The following is a 23,825-nucleotide window of genomic DNA, read 5'->3' as shown; positions in this document are numbered from 1 at the left end:
GAGAGAGAACGGAGAGAAAAAAAAGCCAAAGCCGTGACCTCACAGGGTCACAATCAATACTAGCTGCCGCCCATAATGATCTGATGGGCTCATTCAATAAGTGAGCCAGGCAGGCGAGACGAGAAGAGCTCAGGCCTCTGGAACCCTATTTCCTGGCCATCTGAAAAAAGGAGACTCTTCCAAAGACTACATTCTTCTTCTTCTCCCCCCCCCCCCCTGTTGACTGGGTCCTTAAGTTCCCAGTAGGCTTGGTAGGGCCCATATAACCATTAATGTGTGGAACAGCAATTAGTACTTTGGTGGGAGAGGGTGCTGCCATTCATCCATATGATAATTTGTGCAGAGTTTTTGGTGTGTGAGGTGCTGGGAGTTGGAACCCCGGGACCTGTTAACACGCTCAGCATCCGCTTTGCCACTGAACCACACTCCTCCCTCTCCCTCTCCTGTAAATATTTTCCATGTACTCAACCGTTCATTTATTTTGAGATGAGGGCCCATACTTCTGGACTCAAGTGATCCACTTCTGGCTGCGGCCTCCTGAGCAGCTGGGACTATGTTTATGCGCCCGCATGCTAGCTTTTAATATTTTATAAATAAATAAATTTGCTTTTAAAACTCAGAAGCTGTCCGTTGGGTTTTGCAGGCTCTGTTCTCTTGACATAGCAAAGTGCTCGTTGAGTACAAGGGCACAGCCAGATAGTGGTCCCCCCCCCCCCCCCCCGTCAGACAGCCAAGGAAAGCCTTTCATCCTCAGGACCACCCTGGCTAACACTAAGCTTCTGGTTCTTTTCTGCACAGAGCCTCTCTCCTCTCCCTTCCTCTCCTTTCCTATAGCGCGTTCTCATCATCTGTCCTTCACTAGCAGGACAGGGTAAGGAGAGGCGTAAGGATCATCCATACTACAGTCTATCTCATCCTTCCAGAGTTTGTTTCTGCTAGGTCTTAACTTTGCAAGCTTTCAGATTATTTGTCAGCAAGTAGTGGACAAATTGGGATATATGTATGGCCCAGAAGAAGCACAGCCAGCAGAGATGTGTGTGTGTGTAAGAGAGAGAGAGAGAGAGAGAGAGAGAGAGAGAGAGAGAGCGAGCACAAAAGACAAACAGACTGAAAGAGAAGGCAGGCAGAGCTGGGTCAGCAGAGAATAAGGCAAAAGTTGGGGAAGGGCTAGCCTGGACAAGGTGACAGTGGGCTAGGGCCACAGCTAGGGCAGTGGGCTAGGGCTATAGCAGATGAGATAGAGAACAAGAAAGAGGCTTCAGAAAGTAGCTATTTGAGGAACAGCTAAATTAGGAGATGAGGTCGGTGTGGGGAGCAGGAGGTAAGATCATAGGTAGGCTTCTATATCCCTAAGAGACTTAGGCTTCATTTTAAAGGCAAGTCAAGTCACCAAATGGGCCTTATGCATGGTCCAGAACTTCCCGCCACAGTCAACGTTTTAAAATCTGTGTACCTTCTCCATGTGGATCCCAGGCACTAAAACGTTGGCTTCAATGGATCAAAGAGCAGAATGTCGAATTGAACTTCAATGGATTTGTACTGAAGTGCTCCCGGCAGCTGCTAGGTCAGCGGTCCACACAGTAAGCAGAAAGAGACCTGCCTGATATGTTTGGGTGGGAGAGTTAGATGACATAGCAGTAAGAACCGGTCTGTGGCAGCTGTCTATGGAGAGAGAAGCTGCTGACTTAGACTAGGTTGGAAGTAAGGTGACTGGGAGAGCGTGATAGTTTGCAAGTCCATTTTAGGAGTGGAGCCCATAGGACTTGTAAGATGGGTTGGGTGTGGGAAATTAGGGAGAACGATCAGTCATGGGGGTCTGACTGCAAGGAGAGGCAGAGAATCCTATGTGAGATTTCAGGTACCCAGTGCTCATCTTTGGTTCCAAACAAGTATGCATCACCATGCTTGGTTTATTTGGTGCTGGGAATTAAACCTAGGCAGGCAGACAGACTGAGTCCAATAGTAGAGGGCTTACTAGCATATGCAAGGCCCTAGGGAGGTGGCTCTCAACCCGTGGGTAACTATGAAAATACATCCTGCATATCCGATGTTTTGCATTATGAGATTGATAACAGCGGCAAAATTACAGGTACGAAGTAGCAGTGAAAATAATTTTATCACCAGAACATGAGGAACTGTATTCAAGGCATTAGGAAAGACAGGAACCACTGCCCTAAAGTGAACGTCCGGTACAGTGAAGAAAAAAAATAAAACTTTATTTCTCCTACTCTACCCAATCATCCTCCCTATCTCCACCCCTGCGGGAGGCCGGAGAGGACTCTCTCTCTTTTAAGCGGGATGTGGCTGTGTTACCCATCTGTTATCTGTCATGTGATCCGTTGTCTTCAGGGGAGATAGAAGCAACAACAGCACCAATTCTCTCTGCTCTGTTTGCTCACGCTGTGCTGAACAGTGCATGGCTGGTGGACTTCCCACAAGCTTACAAATCCCTCGTCTATAGTAGGCAGCAGGGATCTCGGTAGGGTAGCCTTGCCAAGTAGGCAGTGGGCCTTCTTTGGAGCTGCTGGCCTGGGTTCCCAATGACTGAGCAGGACTCTCATTAGAAGCAGCTCCACCCACCTTTTGCAGGATCAATTATTCATGAAGCTTCTGAAGCCAGGCCTGTCTGTGTAATCTGTTGTCTGCAGCCTTTACCAGGAGAGGAAGGGCAGGGTGTGGTGAACCTGATAGTGAAGGAATCCCAGCAAAGTGGTCCAGGTCATCAGAGGTCCCAGAGTACCTATAGGTTGGGATGCCTCCCCTGGTAAGGTTAGAAGCCCTAAGTCTAACTTTGCTTCCCAGATATCCAAACCCCTTATTATGTGCTCCAGAAAGGGTAGAGGTAGGCAGACTGAGTAAAAAGCCTGCCCACAACAGCCTAGGAAGGTGCATCCATCTGGAGCATAGGCTCAGGTAGCTGGTGGCTCTGAATGCCATTGATGCATTGGACTACACAGACGAGACAAAGGCTATGCACAGTGCTTGGATGGAGGCATTGTGATGGTTGTACTTCCTGTCTGCCCATCAGCTTCTCTCTGGGGAGAAGCCTAAAATATGGGAAGTGACGTGTGAGGCCACAGCAGATGGCAGAGGAGCCCCAGGCACCTCTGGAGGGACCCGTCTCAGGCCCATCCAGATTCACTTCCTGTTCAGAAGAGGAGAGGCTCCCTCTAAGTTGGGTAATTCTTCTGAAACATCCCAGCCCAGCCCCAACTGTCATGCTCCCTGTTGCCATATGCTCTTTATGGTCCACTCTCGACCTAGAATTCTTTGTCAACGCACCACTGTCTCATGGGGCCTAGAACTATGTTCTTGTCACCAGCCTGCACGTTTGTGCGGTCACGTCCCTCAGTGAGTGTCTTATGGATTTGGAGATTAATAACTGTAAGAACTTGGGAAACAGGTTGTAGAAACTCCTGAATTAGTAATGATGCTCTATGCCCTAATCCCAGCACTTGGGAGGCAGAGACAGGAGGTGTTTTTAGTTTGAGGCTGGCCTAGATCACATAATGGAACAATCTTTCATGCACAAGAGAGAGAGAGAGAGAGAGAGAGAGAGAGAGAGAGAGAGAGAGAGAGAGAGAGGAGGGGGGAGGGGAGGGGAGGGAAGAAAGAAAGAAAGAAAGAAAGAAAGAAAGAAAGAAAGAAAGAAAGAAAGAAAGAAAGAAAGAAAGAAAGAGGGAAACAGCAAGTGCTTTTAACTGCTGGTTTGCTTCTTGGGGATGAGGATGGAGCTTGTGGTTGGCAAGCACTCTACCACCGAGTGACACCTCTACCCTACTTACTGGGGCCTGAATGTCCCCTTCAAACTTCTATTGAAAGGCAATTCCAAGTGTAGTAGTTATTTGGAGGCAAGGGGAAGTGTGTGGGGCTCTTGGATGTGTTGTTATCACAAGAGTGGGTTTGTTACAAAAACAAATCTGGTCCCCCTCTTTCCTTCTCTGTGCCCTGATCAGTTTGCTATGTCAGGATGTGGCACTGAGGTCTTGCCAGATGTTAATCCCTTTCTCTTGGACTTTGAAGCCGCCAGAATCATAAACAGACTGCTTATATCTTAGCCTGTGGCATGTCTGGGTTTTATCACACAGACATATTAAGACAGCACTGTTGCCTGACAGAGAACCATCTGAATCTCCCAATTTTTCTTGGTAAGCTTAGCATCTATCCTCCTGGGCCAAATCCTGAAATTGGAGAGACGGTTATTGTGAGTCGGGACACATGCTCATCACACCATGGTGGAAAACATGAGGAGAGTTTAATAATGGGTGATCTCCAGGGATGTGGGGGTGTGAAAAACAGTTACTTCTGGCTCTGGAGCTCATGACAGGAGGACACATTATCATCCCTTTCCCATCACCATCCCAGGACCTAGGAGGAAGACAGGCATCAGGCGACCACTAAGCCCTAACCTTCTGGGCTGCAACAACAATGTAGCCTGTCCCTAACAGGCCCTGTCTTCATGGATCAGGGAAGGGACCACAGTCCAGAGGAGAGCCCACAAAGACCTTCTGTGGAAATCCTAAAGTGCCACAGGGGAAAGCTAACAACAGCAGACACAAACCTGCCGGCTGGCCAGCCAGTAGATAAGGAACGCAAGTGGGCCACAGTCTATCGGCACTAAGGAAACCACATGTTTTGCTAAGTATGGGAAGGCCTGGCATGCACTCACAGGGAGAGATCAGGGCAGATGACTGGGCAGGTGGCCCATCAGGCAGTGTGCACAGTACAAGGACACTCGGAGAAACAAGCCAGCATGGGGGTTTGCACACAGGGCGGGCTGGGGAAGGAGAGCACAGAAGGAATTTTTATCAACTGTTAACCATGTTCAACTCCGAGAGTACAACTAACTTCAGGGCAGAAGTATTTTCATTTTTTTTTTTTAATGCTCTACCACCTTGTTTAATACCAAACATTGAATCCTTTAAAGAGATGTTTTATATACTTTTTAGAATAAAAGACCTTAAGCCAAATATGAGCTTCACGTCTATAACCCCAGCTCTTGGGAGGCAGAGGCAGGGGGCTGCTGCAATCTCAAGGCCAGCTTAGTATACATAGTGACACAATGTTTCAGAGTGGGGTGGGCAGTGGAGAGGGAGAGAGGGCTCACTAAAACAAGGCTAAAGAATGCTGTATCGAACAGGGAGATAGGTCAGCGCTCTCTGATGTTTGGCCACTGCTGAGTTAATGAACAGTCATAGAAAGGTGTGGTATGCCAGGCACTTAGAAAAAAGGCATGGACCAACATGGCTGCCTGCAGATGCTCACCATCCTCGGTAAGCAGGTGTTGCTAGGTATGGTGGTACATCTCTCTAATTCTAGCATTTGGGAGATGGACGGTAAATAAAATCCAAGGTAAGCCTCAGCTACATATGGAGTTGGAAGCCAGCATGGACTACATGAGACCCTGTCTTGGGGGAGGGGACAGCAGATAGGAATGCTGGGTGTTCCCACCCTCTTATGGCAGGAGAAAGATGGGTATGTGGGTCTGGACCCAGAGCTACAGGAATACAGAGTAGGAGAGGGGATTGGGAAGACCCTGGGCCACATAGGGCGCAGTGCTCCTGCGGATGTGCAGAAAGGAGCTAGGCATGCTAGATTCTGCGTGTCCCAAGTCCTCCAGAGATAGGTGGCCCAATGCCAAGGTCCCGAGAGACACACAGGCCAGCTGGACAGACACACGGTAGGCCAGCAGGGATGGCCATAGGTAAAACACAGGACAGTATCAGGCTCAGGGATGCGGAATGAGTTGCCAAAGGGACACCAGGCATTGTCATCTCTCAGCATGGTCACAGTGATTCCTCTCGTGAGGCTCCAAAGGTCACCATGCAATCTCCATCCCTCGGATGGTCACAGTGATGAGCCAGAGGTCCACCTTCTGACCCACTAATAGCAGAACCACGGGAATCTCAGAGATGGGGGCGGGACTCTGCCAGAGGGGCCAAACGGACTTTGTCCATTGTGCTTAGCAGTGGATGGAGCTCCAGAGTCCTGGGAGAGCCAGGTTTGAAGCTGAAAGGCCTAGAACTCCATGCCTTCGTGATGACAGAGAACTCCAGGTGGGAGAGCATTTTAGTTTTACTCGCTTCCTCTGACAAGTCTCGGTGCTTGGAACATGGAGATGAGGGTTCAGAGACCCCAGAGGCTCCGCCAGGAAAGGGCTCCACAGCTGTTGGTATGATTGGGTAAGGGGTGTGGGCTAGCCCTGAGGTGTCCCGAGTTTGCAGTCTTGAGGCCTCTTAAGAACACAACAACCATCTGAAGACCCTATAGGGAAGGCTCATGCTGGCACCCATCAACCAACCGGGCAGTATGGGGCTTCAGCAGCCAGTGGCTGCTGACCGGCTAAAGCAAAATGGCTGGGCTCTGAAGACACGAGGCTTCTCCAGCTTGAAGGCATATCCGCTGTAGAGCCTGGGCTCCAGTCATCCTGTAGATGGCTCTGATTCTGGCCACGGTTAACAGCAGCCTAGGCCGGGCGGCCTCTTGTTCTCCTGGGTTTTGGGTACCTCTATTCCTGCCAAGGCAGGGACAGATGCCATCAACCAGGAGTCCTACAGCTGACATTAGGTAAGGACTATTCCACCCTAATATCTGGAACCCTCAATTTAGTCCCCTGGGCCTGTCCTCTGAGGTCGAGATGGCCTGGCGTGGGAAAGACCCAGGGGATACTTGGGAGTGTGGCATTCAGGTAAGCTGGAGGCAAGACACACCTGAAAAACAGGAGCCTAAGCCTGACCCGACAGGAGCCTGTGTGGAGAGAAGGGGGGCCGGGGCAGGTGCCTGAGCTGGTAGGTGGGGGTCATAGAAGCTGTTGCCCTGAGATACGGCTGTCAGCCCAAAGGTCCCAAGAGGACAGCAAAAGTGGCAAGTTAAGGATGGTGGGTGTGGCCTTCTGGTTCCTATCCTGCTCCTCAGCCCCACCCAGCCCTCCCGGTACGCACGTATTAGGTCTCCATCTCCATCTCCGACCTGGGACTGGGTGCTGGGCCTCTTCTCTAGGTCCTGAAGTACAGACTGTTCAAAGGCTAGGGCGGCGACGCGGCTGAAGAATGCCTTCACATTCTCTCCTGGGGGCCCACAGCACGGTTATGACTCAGGCTGCCCGCACATGCGTGATGGACAAGTGCCGGGTCAGCCCACCCTAAGGCCAGTTGCCATGCTGCTTATCAGAGAACCCCTGGCAGTCACAGTTACCAGTCCATTCATGGTCGAGCAGCAACAGAGCTCAGGGTGGCAATCTGGCTTCCCAGTGGATAATGGTCCCCACCCAACCCCAGACTACTCCCTCAAAGCTCTGAGCCTTCCTTTCCTAGCACCCACCCTCTTGATCAGTTGCTCCTCAACCCTTGCATGACTGGGGACAAGCAGGGCTTGGATGTGTGCCTTCTCTCTGTGTGCCACCCACGCACTGTTGGCCCTTTCACGGAATCTGTGTGCACCCTCCTCCAGGTCTCGGGAGCCGACATGACCATCGCGTGACCATCGCCCGTGTGTAACTAATGACCTGTGGAACTGTGCTGTGGAACCCTACTTTCCTCACCATGGGACCTCAGTGAACCTACCTGTTCCTGTCATCAAGGAGGGTGGGTGCTATAGTGTAGATGGATAGGGGAAGCAGCAGAGGGCCCCAGGCACAGGCACTGCCTGCCAGCTATTTGTGGTGGCCTGGGGGTGCCATCTCCGGTTTCAATTCATGCCTAGTCCTTGGCCAGATACACACTGTCTCCATGTACCTGATGGGAGGACTGCTGGCCCCATTTCCGAGTTCCCACAGCCTCGGAATCTCTCCTGAGCCAGGCACTGCCTGCCTTTCACTCCCAGAGGTTGGATTTCCAGCTTTGCTCTTTGTATTTCTGCGCCCGGCAGTCTTTCAGAAATAGGTCCACGTGGGGTACACTACTCACCCGTCTTAGCTGACACAGACCAGTACTCTGCCTGCATCTCATTGGCCAGATGCACAGCCTCAGCTTCCGCTTGCTCGCACGCTGCCCCCGACTGGAAGAAACGGCCCTGGCTGACCGGGTATCTTGGCCCTCTTTACAGGGGATGCCCTAGGGTGGCCTCCTCTCCCCACCCCTGCTTCTCGAGTCACCCCAAGCAAGTGGATGTGGTGGGGTATCCCAGGGCAGGGATGCTGCCCAGAGAAGTGAGTGAAGTTCAACAGAAAGCATGTCAGTATCATTCGGTGTCCCTCGAGTTGGCTGCAAACACAATGATTTTCTGGAAAGCCAGTCAGGGTTGGGCCTCCAGCTCCACTCTGCTTACCAGGAGATCCTTCTTGGTTCCCACGAGGAAGATGAAGCAGGAGCCTGCCTCATTCTCCCTCAGCACGTCCTCCAGCCACTGCCTGGAGTGCACAGAGGGGAAACAAGAGACTTGCACGTAGCCAGGAGGAACAGGGATGGTACCCTGACCTACACTGACTTGGCTGGGACGCTGGGGCTGGAGTCAGAGGGCCTCCGTGGGACCAGAAGGAGCTGGAATTACAAAGGCACTGGTTTGGGAGAGGTGAAGACTCCTACTGTGAGACCTGGGGGACCCCTGTTGTTATCTGCTAGAAAAACCTTTCCTGTCTCTTTCATAGGGCCTGGAGAACTCTGATGTGAATGGCCCAGGCAAAAAGAGTGGGGAGGGACTTTGGTCCATTAGGTGGATTATGGCTGGCAGATGATAGCCCTCTGAAATTGGTCATATTGCCCACATCTCTGCCCAATACAGCGAGTAAAAAAAATTCTGTCAGGGAGGACTAGCTAGAACATTATTAGGGACCAATATAAAAGGGAACGGAGGGGCCCTTGTGCAAAATTAAGATTTCCAATATGGTGGCAATGGGATATCATTGCCAACTGTGGCCTGTCAGCTTAAGGCCCCGGGCAGCAGATGAGGACACGTCTTTAGGGCTGAGTGGGGAACTGGCTAGGGCTAAAGTGCCCGGCATTCTGGGTCCAGCCCTGAGACTAAGGTTTGGGAGCCCTTCTGGGTAGCTTTGTGACTCTCTGACGCACGGAGGGAGGGAGTAGGATCTGGGGTTACTTGCCTGGTATGTTCCAGAGTCTGCACGTCAGTGAGGTCAAAGGCTGTGATGATCACTGGACACACAGGGAAACCCAACAGCCAATCAGCAACAGGTGTGCTGGGGGAAGGCTCCCCTAAGTATCTCCCAAGATCATTAGGTACTACTGGGGTGGCCCACTGTGGGGACTAGGGAGGAGTCACCCTGGGGTCACCCCTTGGATCTGCCTTTTCACCTGACCCCTCCAAACCCTCCAAACCTGGGGGTCAGGGTGGGGTAACAGAGAAAGGCCCGAAGCATTAGACTCTTGGCAAGAGATCCTCTGCTACTTGTGGCCCAGTGGGCTTGGTGAGGGCTGTAACTACAGAGAATCTGCTTCTCTGTCTGCACATCGGTGAGAATGATACCCCAGCTGTCGGGGGGTATACCGTTTTGACCCTAGGTAGACTTTTCACTAAAGGATGGGGATCAGGAACAACCAGTTAACAGAAATGGCTTTTGTAGAGCTACGTGGGCAGGGACCTGTACGGCATCTCTGTGGCCAGCTCTTCCATCATACGGTCTGCCTGAAATTTCCAAGGGGAAGGCCACTCAGCACGATGGTCCAGGCAGAGCCCTGTTCTCTGCTGCCCTACTGTGCATACGAGCAGGCAGGACAAGGACTTCCTCTGTGCTTTGGCTGATTATAATCAGGGTGGTGGTAGGCATGGCGAGTACTGTTTACGAGGCATGGCAGGCACCTCACACTGCTAGCAGCAGCCTCTCAGGGAGAAAGGTTAGGAGGGGCAATGGCTAGAGGAGGCCACAGTGGACTGGGCCGTGCTGGAGGCTCCCCACACTGCTCGTCTCCTGTTCTCCCTTCTTTACACTGGGATGAAACCACAGTGATTCTCACACCAACGCCAAGAAGACAGAACCATGCCTATCCCGTGAGACCGATTTGGGATGCAATTGATGGTTGGTTTTCCACCCTCTACTGTCTTCTATTTCTGTCTCCTCCCTGGGGACTTTACGTTGCCATCTCTGCTGACTTTGGGCCCTGCTCAGCCCCCAGCTGCCCCTGGCTATGTTGGCAGTGGGCACGGAGGCACCTATACCGGGACCTGCCAATCCTGCTGGGCCCACCTGTCACCCCTTCTCTGGAGAAGACAGGAAAAGCCTCTCTTCCTTGTCACCTGGAATACGATGTCATCTTTCTTATTCTGGGACCCTTAAACAAGAATGCTCTTTTCTGAGCTGTAAACTGGGGGGGGGGGGGCCTGAGGCAGTCTGCACCTGATACTTCAGATACCCTCTAAGGGTGCGACTGTCAAAGACAGCTAGGGTCTAGAGTCCTGGGTGGCTTCTTCATTCCTAAGCGCTGGCTGCAGGGCTATCCAAGAGGCTCCTGGAGGACAGAGAAGTAGTATTTGTGCAGGTGACATAGGTTGGGAGCTCCAGGATCATTCGGCTGCTCACCCTGGGCACCGCGGTAGTAGGCAGACGCAATACACTTGAACTTCTCCTGCCCGGCTGTGTCCCAGCTGTGAGAGGAATAGGGGAGACAGGAAAACAGTGGGGGGCTGGTTAAGCAGTCACTGTGTTCTAAGGCAATGGCCCAGTGAGACCATGGGAAGATCTTAGGACCTACACCAACATGCCAGCCGCACATGAACAACAGGAAGTGCCTGGTTGTTCTAGTTCTCCCTGCCTCCAGCTCCCACCAATCCCTGCTAGATTCTTTCCTCAGATCACAGTGCCAGTAGGGGAGAAGGTGTAAGTTTTTAAAAAAAAGATTTATTTAATATATATGAGTACACTGTAGCTGACTTCAGACACACCAGAAGATGGCATCGGATCCCATTACAGATGGTTGTGAGCCACCATGTGGTTGCTGGGAATTGAACTCAGGACCTCTGGAAAAGCAGTCAGTGCGCCCTACCACTGAGCCATCTCTCTAGCCCAAGAAGGTGTAATTTACAAATTGCTTTGTTATATATAGCTCAGTCCCTTCTGAGTGTAGCATTATAAGGACCATGTGTCCTACAGAAGGACAATGCTGGGGTTCTAGGATAGGCCCTCAGCATATGTGTGACTGGGGCCCTGTTCTACCTTCAGCACAGTAGCTCCTCAGGTGGGGAACAGTGCTAATGGGCACACATGGGTCACATCCCATTTAGCTCTGGCTTTCTGAAACGTGTTGAGAGGGGAATGGAGGTTGAGCCCTAGATCTATGGAAAAGGGATGGAATAACAGGTTGATCATGTCTGCCACAAGATGGAGGAGGGGAGGCGACAAGGTGGGAAGCTGCTTGAATAGTCTTACAATGGGTTGCCAATATGTAGGGAGGACCCTGACATCCAATCTACGAAAGATCACCTTTTAAAATCAACAGATCAACATTTCGTTGTTTTTTTTTTCATTAAACTAGAAAAAAATAACCCACAGATATAACATCAGTGACCCGAATCTGTTTCTGAGCAGTTCAACCCAATGAATGCTTCTGGGCTTACTCCTTCATTAATTCATTCGTTTTCCCCCATGTCTGAAGAAGCCACTTAGATGGGAGCTGGGAGTGGGCACAGAGTAAGCCAGGCTGGTTGGCTGGCAATGGGGTCAACATAAGATCCTGTGAGTCTGGGGCAAGGCAGTGCCCATTTTATGCTGGGCCCTCTAATTAGATATTGCCTGGAGCCCCAATAGGAGCCCAGTTGCTGGTCCCTCTCTGTATAGCTCCACTTGGCTGCTCCCTCTGGCCCAGACCTTCTCTCCTTCTAGCTTTCCAGAAATCTCAGTCATGGAGCTCTGGATTTTCAGAGCATCTTTCTCTCTGGACCAACTGTGTGTGCACCCTTGAACAGGATGTCTTATCCTCTGGCTCCAGGATTACACTGCGTCACTGTCTCTGTGGAGATGCGAACTGACACAGGAGCAGTGGGCACAGCCCAGGCAGGGCACGGAGGAACAAAGACCAAAGCCAGAGAGGAAGGCAGGGAAGGGGGCTAGGAGAAAGGCTTGGTGAATGCCACCACAGGCAAGAAGAGCATAAAGATTACCAAATAAGACTGCAGGGAGAATGGAGGGGCCTCCCCTGAGAGCACAGGGGTCTGGGGGCCTGGTATGGCTGCAAGACCCTCTGGGGACTGGGGGGAATGAGGGGCAAAGCGTAGAGCACTTTCACCAAGGTGGAAGGTAAACCTGGGAAGGACTGGGACGCACTGACTGAGGGAGAGTGAACTGGGCAGAAGGTGGGGCAGTAACTAGTGCCCCACTGAGAGAGAGCCAAAGGCAGAGGGTTAATAGAGAAGACAGACTGAGGGGGAAGGACCAGATGGACAGATGGACACATGTGTACAGAGGGAAGTAGTAGGGGGACGGAGAACATCAGGCTGGAGAGATAAATGGGGGGCAGGGTGGTCTCCAGCAGAGCCCAACTCACCCAACACTGGTACTCAAGGATTGACTTTGTCCTATTCTATAGCTGAGAATAGAGAGGCTCAGAGCTCAGGAAAAAACAACCATCCAACCAAACAAAAACTGTCAGAGGCCAGTCTGCTGCTTGTGGGATCACAGGCGGTCTAGCTGGGGAGGAAGGCTGAACTTCAGGAGGACGCTATTGGCGTGGGGAATGGGAATGCTGGTCAGGCTGAGAAGACCATCCCCAGCTCTCATGACCAACACCAGGCAACTGTGAGGACGCCAGAGAATCTAGGGACCCACAGACCATGAAGCCTGGCTTCTTACAACCACCCAGGACCGGGCTTGACCACACATATCCTTGCTGAGCAATCGTGGGGCACAGAGGAAAGAGATCCAGCCGGGAGCTTTCCCTAGGGGAAAGCACTTAACGGAGACTTACATCTGGAGGCTGTAGGGAATCCCTGCGATCTCAAAGCGCTCGATTTCAAAGTCCACGCCGATCGTGGCCTTGTAATCATGGTCGAAAACATTCTTGCACAACCTATGGGAGGTGAGGCAATCAGCAGGGGTTCCCACACAAAAGTGGGCAGAGATGCTCACAGCAGTGAACGTCACGGGGAAATATCACTCCCTGGTAGGGAATCCATAGTGATGACCGCTAGGTGTGGTGGGTGTGCACCTTAGATCCCAGCACGGCGGAGGCAGAGGCAGAGGCAGGTGGATCTCTGTGAGTCTGAGGTCAGCCTGGTCTACATAGGGAGTTCCAGGCCAGCCAGGGCTAACAAACAAAAAGCCCTGTCTCAAAACAAAAACATCAAGGAAAGCACAGAGGCCATGGGTGCACGGGTGTGTTGATCTGTTTTCCCGTCGTCGTAACACACTCTGGAAAAGATGGCAACCTACGAGGAGAAGGTCGTCTGGGCCCATTGTTTTAGAACCAGGGATACCCTTAAGGTCAGTGATATGCTGTCACCATGATGCAGCAAGAGAACATCTCTCACAGCCAAGAAGCTAAAGAAGGGAATGAGGGCGGCATGCTGTTTCCTTCATGTGTACACCCCATGTGTGCACCCCAATGACTTAACGACCCGCCTGCAAAGCTCTACCTCTTAGGAGTTCTGCCACCCTACAGAAAGTTCCACGGGCTGGAGACTACACGCTTCTGACATTTGAGAAATTCTTATCCAAACATAGCAACAGGGCAGCCAATAGCAATGATGGGGGTAGGGGGGAGCTGTATCCACCTAGAAAGCAAACGCTATAATGCAAATAGTGAGGGGAATTGAGGGTCCCTTCCCAGGGAGGACTGTGCTGGAGGCTGCATGGGGATGGTGTGATGAATGCTAGCTATCTAGGGTGCTCCACCATTTGTCAGTCACCATACTGGGTCGTGTGTGTGTGTGTGTGTGTGTGTGTGTGTGTGTGTGTGTGTGTGTGTGTGTGTGTGATTGCTCTCCACCAAATCTCTCACTGATTTGGCTAGTCTGGCTGCACAGCGAGCCCTGAGGGTTCCTATCTCTGTTTCCTTAGTGCTGGGATTAAGGGCATGTGCTGCCACATCTGGCTTTTTCATGGGTCCTGGGGATTAAATTCAGGTTTGGGGATTTATGCAGTGAGCACTTTATCAACTGAGTCAATCTCCTTCTTTTAAATCCTCTCCTTCCTTCCTTCCTCCCTCCCTCCCTCCCTCCCTCCCTCCCTCCCTCCCTCCCTCCCTCCCTCCCTTCCTTCCTTCCTTTTCTTCTCTGTGTATAGTACAGATGCCTATGGCAGCCAAAGGGGTCAGACCTCTTGGGGCTGGAACTGAAAGTAGTTACAAGCCACACCCTGTGGGCACAGGGACTCAAACCCTAGCATTGTGCTCCAATGGTAACCCGGAGCCTCTTCTCCAGCCCCTACTCCTTGGCCTTTACCACACCCTTCAAACTGTTTCCCAGGCTCAGGCTGTGTTATGTTCCCAGAAGGTCCGAGCTATCTGGGGCTCCCAGGCAATGGGTGGGGCCGGTCTGACAGCATGGGGAGGGGGCGGGGCTTACCTGTGAATGAGGCTAGTCTTTCCCACGTAGAGATCGCCAACGACCACCACCTTGGAGAGTCTGAGCCTGGAGGAAATATGTCCGCATTAGCCTGGAGAGTGGTATCAGGGGTGTCTTCAGAAATCTGCACTTTCCGTCCCTGAACTGAGTCACCCTTCAACTCTAGATGCAGGAAGGCCTACCCCAAAAGCTGCTCTCCGTGCTGGGATATGGGAGAACATACACTCCTGGCAATCCTGCGGCCCCTACCGTTATACCCTTGACCCCCTTTGGCCAATGTCATTGTCCTGAGCATTAGCAATGGGCATGAGGAGAGGCTGAGCCACAAACTGAGGGGCAGGGAGGAGAACATGGGAAGGACTATGAAAACCAACATCAGATGAATCCAAACTTGTGGGAGGTGCTGCACCGCAGGTGTGGTAGATAAGGAACCCATATACAGGAGACACCTTTGCAAGGTATGTATCCTGCCTCCAAACTTCCACACGCCCTCTGGGATGTGCACCTGAACTGGGGGTCAGCGCATGCAAAGTGGGTACACAGGTGCCTGTAGGGATAAGGTTGGCTAAGGGGTACTCTATAAACGGAATCCCGAGTCTATGTGTCTGGGCTCATGGGGGCAGACTGGCTCTGTGATTCCTGGGCTCCTTGGAGACCCTGCTCACTAAGAGCAACTACTACCTTCCCTCTGCCTGGGCGTATCCTGCATCTCGGGCAGTGGCATCTCTGAGACTGTTGCTAAGACTTTTAATGGTTTCCGGGCTGGTGAGCCGGCTGCATGGGTAGCGGTGCTAGCCGCCAAGCCTGATGACCTGAGTTCGATCCCCTGGACCTATCTGTTTGGTGGAAGGGGAGACCTGATTCTCACAAGTTGCTTTGGATATCTGCACGCGTGCTACGGCGTACCCCACGCTACCATCGGATTAGTACAGATTTTAATAAAAGCCATCTCTGCAACTCTTCCCAAAGACATCAACGCTGAAACTGACCATCTTGGGAAACATCTAGCGGCCCCTGTGTCTGCAGACAGCAGGAGGGCATTTGTGCTGGTTGACGACTGAGAATATGGTTTATCTGTCTGCATCAGCCAGGGCTAGAGCTGGGCCTTTCCTACTCTCAGGCAGCCCTCCCATTTTGGAACAGGCCAGCCTTGATTCCATGTCTAAGTGTACAGGTACCACTGGGACTGTATAGTGGGCACGCTCCGTGTCTCAATTGCCTTACCTCCTGTGGCACTGTGTAGGGTCTGGTAGATAATCTGTATCAAGAACCGGCTATGACATAGGAACCCCCTGCTGAAGCCCTTACCTTTAAGCCCTCAAGTCACCATTAGCAATTCTGACCTGAGCTCCCGCCTCCCTCTGGGATGATCTCTCACCCTGTGATCTGACGCATGTACATGATTTTGTGAGCTCTGGATGGAAAGGGAACGGCAGGCCTTTGTGCCCATCTGTTAGCGAGAGGACGGACTACTGTGAAATCCCCTTTGACAGCGGACAGTGGCAGCTGAGGAAGAAATGGGGCAGACTCAGCCAGACCTCTCAGAGAAAACAACAGTTCTGTGACCTAAGATTATGGAGTTCTACGGCACAGAAGAAGGGTAGTATGTAGGGTCTCCCCAGGCCAGAGGCAGGGACAGTAAGCAGTCAGAGAGGTCTCCTGGAGGATCTGACATATAGATACGTGAAGGGATGACAAAGAAGATAGCTGGCTTAGACAGAGGAAATGAAACTGTGTGGAAACTTCACTCAGGCTGAAAAGTCACCTGTATGACATTCGGAGAAACAGGGAAATTATAGATTCTATAAATTATATTTACATATTTATAAATATATTAAAAATCACATAAATTATTATGACTATATAATATTATATATTGGTTTATATATTATATAAATTATGTATTATATTATAAAATATATAATGTATATCATCATATAGTATATAAACTAATATATAAGCTAATCTATATTATATAAACTAATATATGCTACATGTACTATATAAACATACTATATTTATTATACTATATAAACTGATACATAATATATAAATTATATATTATATAAAATAATTACATAACTCATAAATTATAGCAAAGTTAGATTAATAGCCTAACAGACTGCACTAGTTCAGCCTGTGTATTCAATTTGCTCATGTTTTCATTTAACATGTGTGTGATGGTTTGTATATGCTGGGCCCAGGGAGTGGCACTATTAGAAGGTGTAGCCCTGTTGGAGTGGGTGTGGCCTTGTTGGAATGGGCGTGGCCTTGTTGGAAGAGGTGTGTTACTGTGGGTGTAGGCTTTAAGATCCCCCTGCTAGCTGCCTGGAAGCCAGTCTTCTCCTAGCAGCCTTCAGATGAAGATGTAGAACTCTCAGCTCCTCCTGTGCCATGCCTGCCTGTACTCTGCCATGCTCCTGCCTTGATGATAATGGACTGAACCTCTGAACCTGTAAGCCAGCCCCAATTAAATGCTGTCCTTGTAAGAATTTCCTTGGTCATGGCATCTGCTCACAGAAGTTCACCCTAACTAAGACAGTGTACGTGCCTTTGTGCTCCTATTCCTCCTGCAGCTCCCACTCCCTCCGTACCACGGGCTTACCCAGCAGTGCCTGTGTTCCTGTGCTGGCAGGCTGTGCTGACGCGGCTGTGGAAGTGCTCTTTGAGCTGCAGGCAGGCATCCGGCGTGTACCACTACAGGAAGACACACAGACATGGAGACAAGCAAGCCGACCGTCCTGCAATGCCGCGTCTCAGTAACACAAACTGGCCATCAGGGTGGTGAGACCTACTTCCCAACCCTCCTCCTCTCCTGCAATGTCAGGCCTACAGTCTCTTTAGAGTTCCTCTTTCCTGGTAATGCCATAGCTGTGGGGTAGGAAGTATGAGCCCATTTCTCAGACAAGGAAATTGAGGTGCCCAGAATAATAAAGAGAAGAACCTGCCTTGGGAACCATCAGATGGACCCAGCCTGACTTAGTTAGTAACTCCTCAGGCCTGACATGGTCCTGGGATGCAGGGCAGATATGGCCCTGACTGCTGTAGGCAGAGGGCAGTGAGGGAATCCCGCCTTCTATGAATATAGGACAGAGTCTCCTGGGCGAGTCTAAGTCTCCCTAGGGCTGGGTCAAATCTTAGCTTTACCAAGGCCAAGTGTGTGGAGGTCAAACAGTTTTCCCTGTCTGAGCCTCAGTGTCTTACTCTGTGAACAGTGTCTTTTGTTTGTCCCATGAGTCCAGGCCTGGGTGTTTTTTTTTTGTTTTTTTGTTTTTTTCTGATTATACTTTCTTTCCCTTCACCTCATTGAGACACCACCCTGTATCATCCCTGGTTACCATGGTCACACTCCATTGGAAGAGCAATGGCCCAAGCTCACAGTAAAAAAAACCAGGGAACTCTGCAATATCTGAGGCACAAAGGCTTTCTCTGTCAGTGTATGAAGGAAGTTGGAGGAAGAGCGAGAGAGCGAGAGAGAGAGAGAGAGAGAGAGAGAGAGAGAGAGAGAGAGAGAGAGAGAAAGGGGAAGAAAGGGGAAGAAGCAAAGGCCAAAGATGGAGACACCCACAGCCAACAGCCCCTGCCTTCCTCTACCAGCTTTCGCACAGAATCCATAGGACACAAAAAGTCTGCCTCACACCTGTATGAGCCATACGGAGGCGACAATGGACAAGAGGGTCTTTCTTTTTTGAAAATTTTAATTGAAAATAGATTAAAAAAAAAAACCACAATACATTCTGATTATGGTTTCCCCTCCCCCAATTCCTTCCAATTCCCTCCTGTCTGGATCCACGCCCTTTCTGTATGGATCAAGAAGGCATCTAGGAAATAGTAAAATAAAATAGAATAAAATAAAATAAATAAAAAACAAACAGGTCAGCTGGACAGTGGTGGCCCATGCCTTTAGTCCCAGCACTCTGGAGGCAGAGGGAGAGAAGTGGATCTCTGAGTTCAAGGCTAGCCTGAGTCTACAGAGTGAGTTCAAGGCTAGCCTGGTCTACACAGAGGAATCCTGTCTCCAAACCGAACCAAATCACCAAAATAAAACCCAAAAATATCAGAGTAGGATAAAACAACCAGACAAGAAAAAGAGCCAAAGAAGAAGCACAAGAAACACATAAAGAATCAGATACACACATGTTCACACACACAGAAATCGCAAAGACATCAGAACTAGAAGTCTTTAACATATACTCAAAAGACCTGCATGCTAGAAGAAGAAGAGGAGGAGGGAGAGGAAGAGGAAGAGGAAGAGGAAGAGGAAGAGGAGGAAGAAGGAGGAGGAAGAAGGAGGAGGAGGAGGAGGAGGCAGCTGCTTCGACTTAATGTTATGAGACAAAGAACCTCCAAAGATGCTATTTAGTTTTCTGCTGGCTATCTACTGATAGGCATGGGACCTACCCTTAAGAGTCGTTTGTTTCCCCAGTGAGACTCCCTTGGAGAAAACTAATTTTTCATTTGCTAGTGGTTATCAATGGAAAACGGGATCTCAATGTTACCTCTCAGAAATATTTTCTGCATGGACTAACAGACAGACATTTTTTTTTTACCCTCCCGCCCCTTTTTCTTGGTGATGCTAGGAATTTAACCAAGTTCTTCAGCATGAGGCTATGCTGTAGCCTACCTCCTTTCTTATGTGTACACAAGAGTGTGATACACACACCTGACCACACACCGCTCCATTCTTTGCATTGTATGTAACAGTTGGTTTGGCCCTTCTCAGGACTGGCAAAGGTGCTTAGTCCCTCCTATCTGCACTGGGGAGCAGCATCAGTACCTGCCTCTCTACGAATACTGAGGTTGAATCTGACTTTCTTTTTTTTTTTTTCCTTTTTTTTTTTTAATTAGGTATTTTCCTCGTTTACATTTCCAATGCTATCCCAGAATCTGACTTTCTGCTCATACTAACGGCTACAATGCCTGACCTTTCACACACTCCCCACTCATGCCAGGACATATAGAGTTCAGATTCCTAGAAGTGGCTACCTACTGGGCAAGGGTGTCTGTAATATGGGCAAATACTGTTCCTCTGCCCCCCAATAAATGTTACTTGGCATTCTCCACTGAAATTAATATTAGTCTGTAAAACAGATTGGAGCTTTTAAGCAAAAAGCAAAGGTAGACTAACAATGGAGAAAGCCCTGTGTATATATTCTCTCTCATATCTTCCCCCCTCCCCACCCCCACAGTGCTAGGGATAAAACTCACAGTTTTTTACCTACTAAAGCAGTGCTTTCCCACTAAGTTACATTCCCACCCTATGGAGAGAGCTAATAAGAATAATAAGGAATGTCCTGACTTGGGAAGCTTACACTTACCATGAGCTGTGCTTAGAGGTTTTACCTTCGTGCATCATCAGCTCCTAGCGCTTGGGTGAGCATAGGTCACAGCTATGACAGCATCGGGTTTTACACGGAGGACTGCGTGACTTACAGTCTCCATGCCATACAGCTGCTACCTGTTGCTACTACTAGCCTACTTTAGAAGAACTCAACACCCAGTCTTTTAGCTTCTTAGAAATTAGATTGAGCTGGAGAGGTGGCTCAGCCGTTAAGAGTACTGGCTGCTCTTCCAGAGGTCCTGAGTTCAATTCCCAGCAACCACATGGTGGCTCACAACCATCTGTAACAAGAACTGATGCCCTATTCTGGTGTGTCTGAAGACAGCTGCAGTCTACTTATATATAATAAATAAATAAGTTAAAAAAATAATAAATTAGATCAACCTCTGCAGCTCACTTGTTTGACTTCTGGGCATGAAGGCATAAATTAGCCAAGCTGGCTAAGGCTGAGGTGTTACATCAGCAAAGAAGACAAGAAGGGCTGGGAACAGCGGTACATTCCTGTCACCCCAGCATTTCAGAGAGGGAGGCGGGAGGATTGGAACTTTAAGGCTCATCTGGAATACATAGTGAACTCCAGGTGCTTCTGGGATAGTAGAGATCTTTTATCAAAGCTATCCAGACCCAAACAAAACAAAACAAAACAAAACAACAAAGGTGTTCTAATGACTGTACCTTAGGGAAGCTGGTGATGATGCGGTCCTGGCTCACAGGGGGCCCCAAAGGGGTCCAAGAGGACCTCATTCTTCCAGTGTTCTGCAGACTCAATCAGTGGGGTAAAGAGTATTACATAAAACATGCAAGACGTAGTTTCTGCATTATGGCCCAGTCGGTCGGACTAGAACAGATTATGCTAGGTGTCACATGATCAAACAGAATTCTGAATGGGCTAGTTTTCCAACAAAACAAGAGATCTTTGGGACTTCTGTGGGAAGTCAAGGGGACCAGTCAACCTGAGCTGGCATGAATTATCCTCCAATTGAAGTAACTTTGAAATAACCAATTTGCTTTTTACTATTTTTACTCTCCTTCCTTTTTCTGTCTATAAAATCAAACTCCTACCCACGTGCAGTCGTGATACGGGTCTATACAGTCAGCACTTGGGAAGCAGAGGCAGGAGGGTGATGGGTTCCGGAGTCCTTCCATGACACACTGAGAGCCTGTCACACCAAGAGACTCAAACGGAGCCAAGCAAAACAAGACAACACTCAAGTTTATTTCACAGGATGAAGTGTTGCCCAATTCTACATTCACAGAGTCAATTAGGGCAAAAATTGTTATATTTGTCTTTTAACAAGACCCAGGAAGCCATACAAGTTCTCAAAATGCACCTGTGACTTAAAACATATCTGGGTCTCCATCCCTACCACCATTGTTAGGCAGAGGCCATTCACGCTGTAGGCAGCACAGTGGAGGAAGGGCAGCCCATACCCCATCTTGCCGAGTCGGGAGGTGACCCCATGCCTAGGAAGAGGGGCTCCTTCTTTGCATTCACTTCCTTGGCATGTGGGAGGTATTAAAAAAACAAACAATCCAAAAACCAAACCAAACATACAAAACCCAATCCTGGCTATGGAATAGAGTAGGGAGGGGTCCCTTGCCCTTAGTCTGTTGGAGTCTCTGAGTGAATTTAGGTTCTAGCCACTTTCCCTGCCCTACATCACCCAGAATCTACCCCACCACCACTCCTAAATCTGCTGTCCTCTTCTGACCTGGCTCCTGCAGAGGCCTGGCCCAGGATGGACGCTCACTGAGGAAGACCAGGCCTGCAGGCCACACTCAGGCTTGGGGGTAGGTGGAGGGCAGGGGGCTTGACAGCCTCAGGACCATAACCTCCAGGACGCGTCTGCAGCCGGGAGGGTGAGAGGACTCACCAAGCTGCAAAGACCAGGTTCCGGCGCGCAGGCCGCTGCAAATCACCACAGCAACAGTGGCCTCGCGGGACTGGCTCGTAGCTCCCGAATCCCGACGTCGGGGGCGGGGTCTGGACCCTCCTCCAGTCCTCCGATAACGCTGGCACGAGGCCCTCGCGGAGTCATCACCATAGCAACGAGAGCCTCCCGGGACCTCGAGCTTTGCACTGCTTGCTCAGAGACTTCCGGACTCCACTGCAGCGCCCCGGGCTCACCATGACAACCAAAGCGTAGATGAGCAGGCGGGGCCAGAGCGTGCGGTTGGCTCAAGGTTCACTCTTGCTACTTTGGTGGGTCGGGTCGTGACGGCCTCCCGAGAAGGAGTTATGATATGGCACTGAAGCCCTGCATCTTCCCTGCTGCAAGGGAAGGACACGCCTCACGCCTACCATCTGCCTTACTGCATCCGTTTGAATTTAATGCTTTTTGGAAATCGTGCCTGGCTTCTGGAGTGCAGGCTGAAAAATTAATTTCCTCGGTTAATGGATGTTTAAAAAGCGACTCAAGTTACTGTGCTCCTTCCAGCTAGTTTCTGTTGAAAAGCAAGGTGTGGAGGATAGGATGTATTCCAGAGGCCTTATAACTCTTATCAGAACTCTTACCAAAATTGAAAAGTTCAGGTTTCCCAACTCTGTTCTCTCTCTCTCTCTCTCTCTCTCTCTCTCTCTCTCTCTCTCTCTCTCTCTCCCTCCCTCCCTCCCTCCCTCCCTCTCTCTCTCTGACAAGAAAACTAAAAGCCTCATTCAAAAAGATTTGCCTAGCGAGTTAGAAATAGAATTGAACCCAGATTTTCTGACTCCCAGCCCAGGGGGTATTCACACTTTCTTAAAATAAAACTAGGGCAGTGTGGGCTAGAGAGGCCCTTTGTGAAGGACAGCGGCAGGTAGATTTCTAAGTGTGGTACTGGATCCTTGGTAGATCTATTTCAATTGTCTTTAATGCAACAGGAAGTATTCTTATGCCTTTGCTTGAGACCTTTGTTGAATGATTTGATTTCTTTCTGTACTTTATGTATATGGGTACTTTTGTCTGCATGTACATCTGTACAGAAGACGGCATCAGACAGTTGTAAGCTGTGCTGCCATGTGGGTGCTGGGAATTTAACTCAGTATCTTCAGAAGAGCAGTAAGTGCTCTTACTCACTGAGCTATCTCTCACCACCACCATCACACACACACACACACATTGGAAACAGGGTTTTTCTGTATAACAAACCTGGCTGTCCTAGAACTCTCTCTGTAGACCAGACTGGCCTTGAACTCAGAGATTCTGAGATCTGTCTGTTTCAGCCTGCCAAGTGCTCTGATTAAAGGCTTATGCCACCACGGCCTGGCAAGTGGTTCCACTTCTAAGGCCTCAAGTTTAAAGGGTCCTATATCTCCAAAGCTCAGGTTACTCAGCTTTTAAAGGGCCCCGATAAGGTTAAGGGTTTCTTGTGAGGATGCTGCTGCTGGAGACTTGAGTTCTTGTAGCACAGAAGTAATAGAGAGGAGACCGGGGTGTGTGCAGGATCGGCAGGCAAGGCTTTTTATGGCTAAGGAGTGGGGATGGGGCAGGACTGGTAGACCCGTTTTTCTCCTGGAACAAAATGAGAAACAGGCCTATGTTGATTTGCCAGGGTGGGTTAGACACAGATGATGGTCGCCATGCTGACAGAGCTCCCCTGTAGTCTTTTTAAAAACTGCTTGTAGCAAGCCCTCGTGTAGTCTAGGCAGACCCCAAATTTTCCATGATAGTGGCTGTGAACTCCTGATCCTGTTGCCTCCTTCCCCCATGTGATAGAATAATGGGCGTGTACCATTTGCCTATGTCTTCCTGGACTTTAAGGACATGAGGTGGGGGTGGTAACTTTGGGACTCTGGGTGTTTATTTTATAGCAGCTACTGAAAGATTAGCTCCAAAAAGATCAATCCCCCATGCAGGGACAAAGAGCATTTCAGTGGAATCTTACGGCTGCCCTGGCTTTTCATCCCTTCTCAATCACCCATCAGATGTCTCTAGACTCCACTGAGTAGTCTTCATCAGAAGGAGCCTTCAGATCCCCGAGAAGGCATCTAAACACACATCACCATTGCCCAGATCTAGAGGTGTTCTCTACAGCAAAACACTGGCAAACTATTTTT

General features: G+C 49.9%; 1 protein-coding gene and 1 long non-coding RNA gene across 12 annotated transcripts; one reads left to right on the top strand and one right to left on the bottom strand.

The window, feature by feature from the left end:
* Positions 1-4,236: 4,236 nt before the first annotated feature.
* On the bottom strand, positions 4,237-22,090 carry Rab36 (RAB36, member RAS oncogene family). Of its 11 annotated transcripts, none has more exons than XM_006514286.1 (11): positions 21,502-22,090; positions 20,465-20,627; positions 17,054-17,145; positions 14,449-14,514; positions 12,852-12,953; positions 10,472-10,536; positions 9,038-9,089; positions 8,266-8,347; positions 7,905-7,995; positions 6,942-7,067; positions 4,237-6,514 (listed from the first exon to the last, which is right to left on the bottom strand). In XM_006514286.1, exons 2-11 carry the CDS (start codon positions 20,531-20,533, stop codon positions 6,456-6,458), a joined length of 804 nt encoding a protein of 267 aa, XP_006514349.1. In that variant the 5' UTR covers positions 20,534-20,627; positions 21,502-22,090; the 3' UTR covers positions 4,237-6,455. The 11 variants fall into 11 exon arrangements, 10 of the variants coding, with proteins under 10 accessions (XP_006514349.1, XP_006514352.1, XP_006514350.1 ...); XM_006514289.1 differs by having other exon boundaries at positions 20,465-20,545; XM_006514287.1 differs by having other exon boundaries at positions 21,664-22,090.
* On the top strand, positions 5,968-8,743 carry Gm51773. Its single transcript, XR_003948910.1, has 2 exons — positions 5,968-6,056; positions 7,450-8,743. It is a non-coding gene; the product is annotated as a predicted gene, 51773 (long non-coding RNA).
* Positions 22,091-23,825: the final 1,735 nt, after the last annotated feature.

The sequence above is a fragment of the Mus musculus genome, chromosome 10 (genome assembly GCF_000001635.26).
Source record: "Mus musculus strain C57BL/6J chromosome 10, GRCm38.p6 C57BL/6J".
Taxonomy (NCBI): Eukaryota; Metazoa; Chordata; class Mammalia; order Rodentia; family Muridae; genus Mus; species Mus musculus.
Note: the sequence above shows the minus strand (reverse complement) of the source record. Positions and strands in the feature narration are given on the sequence as shown.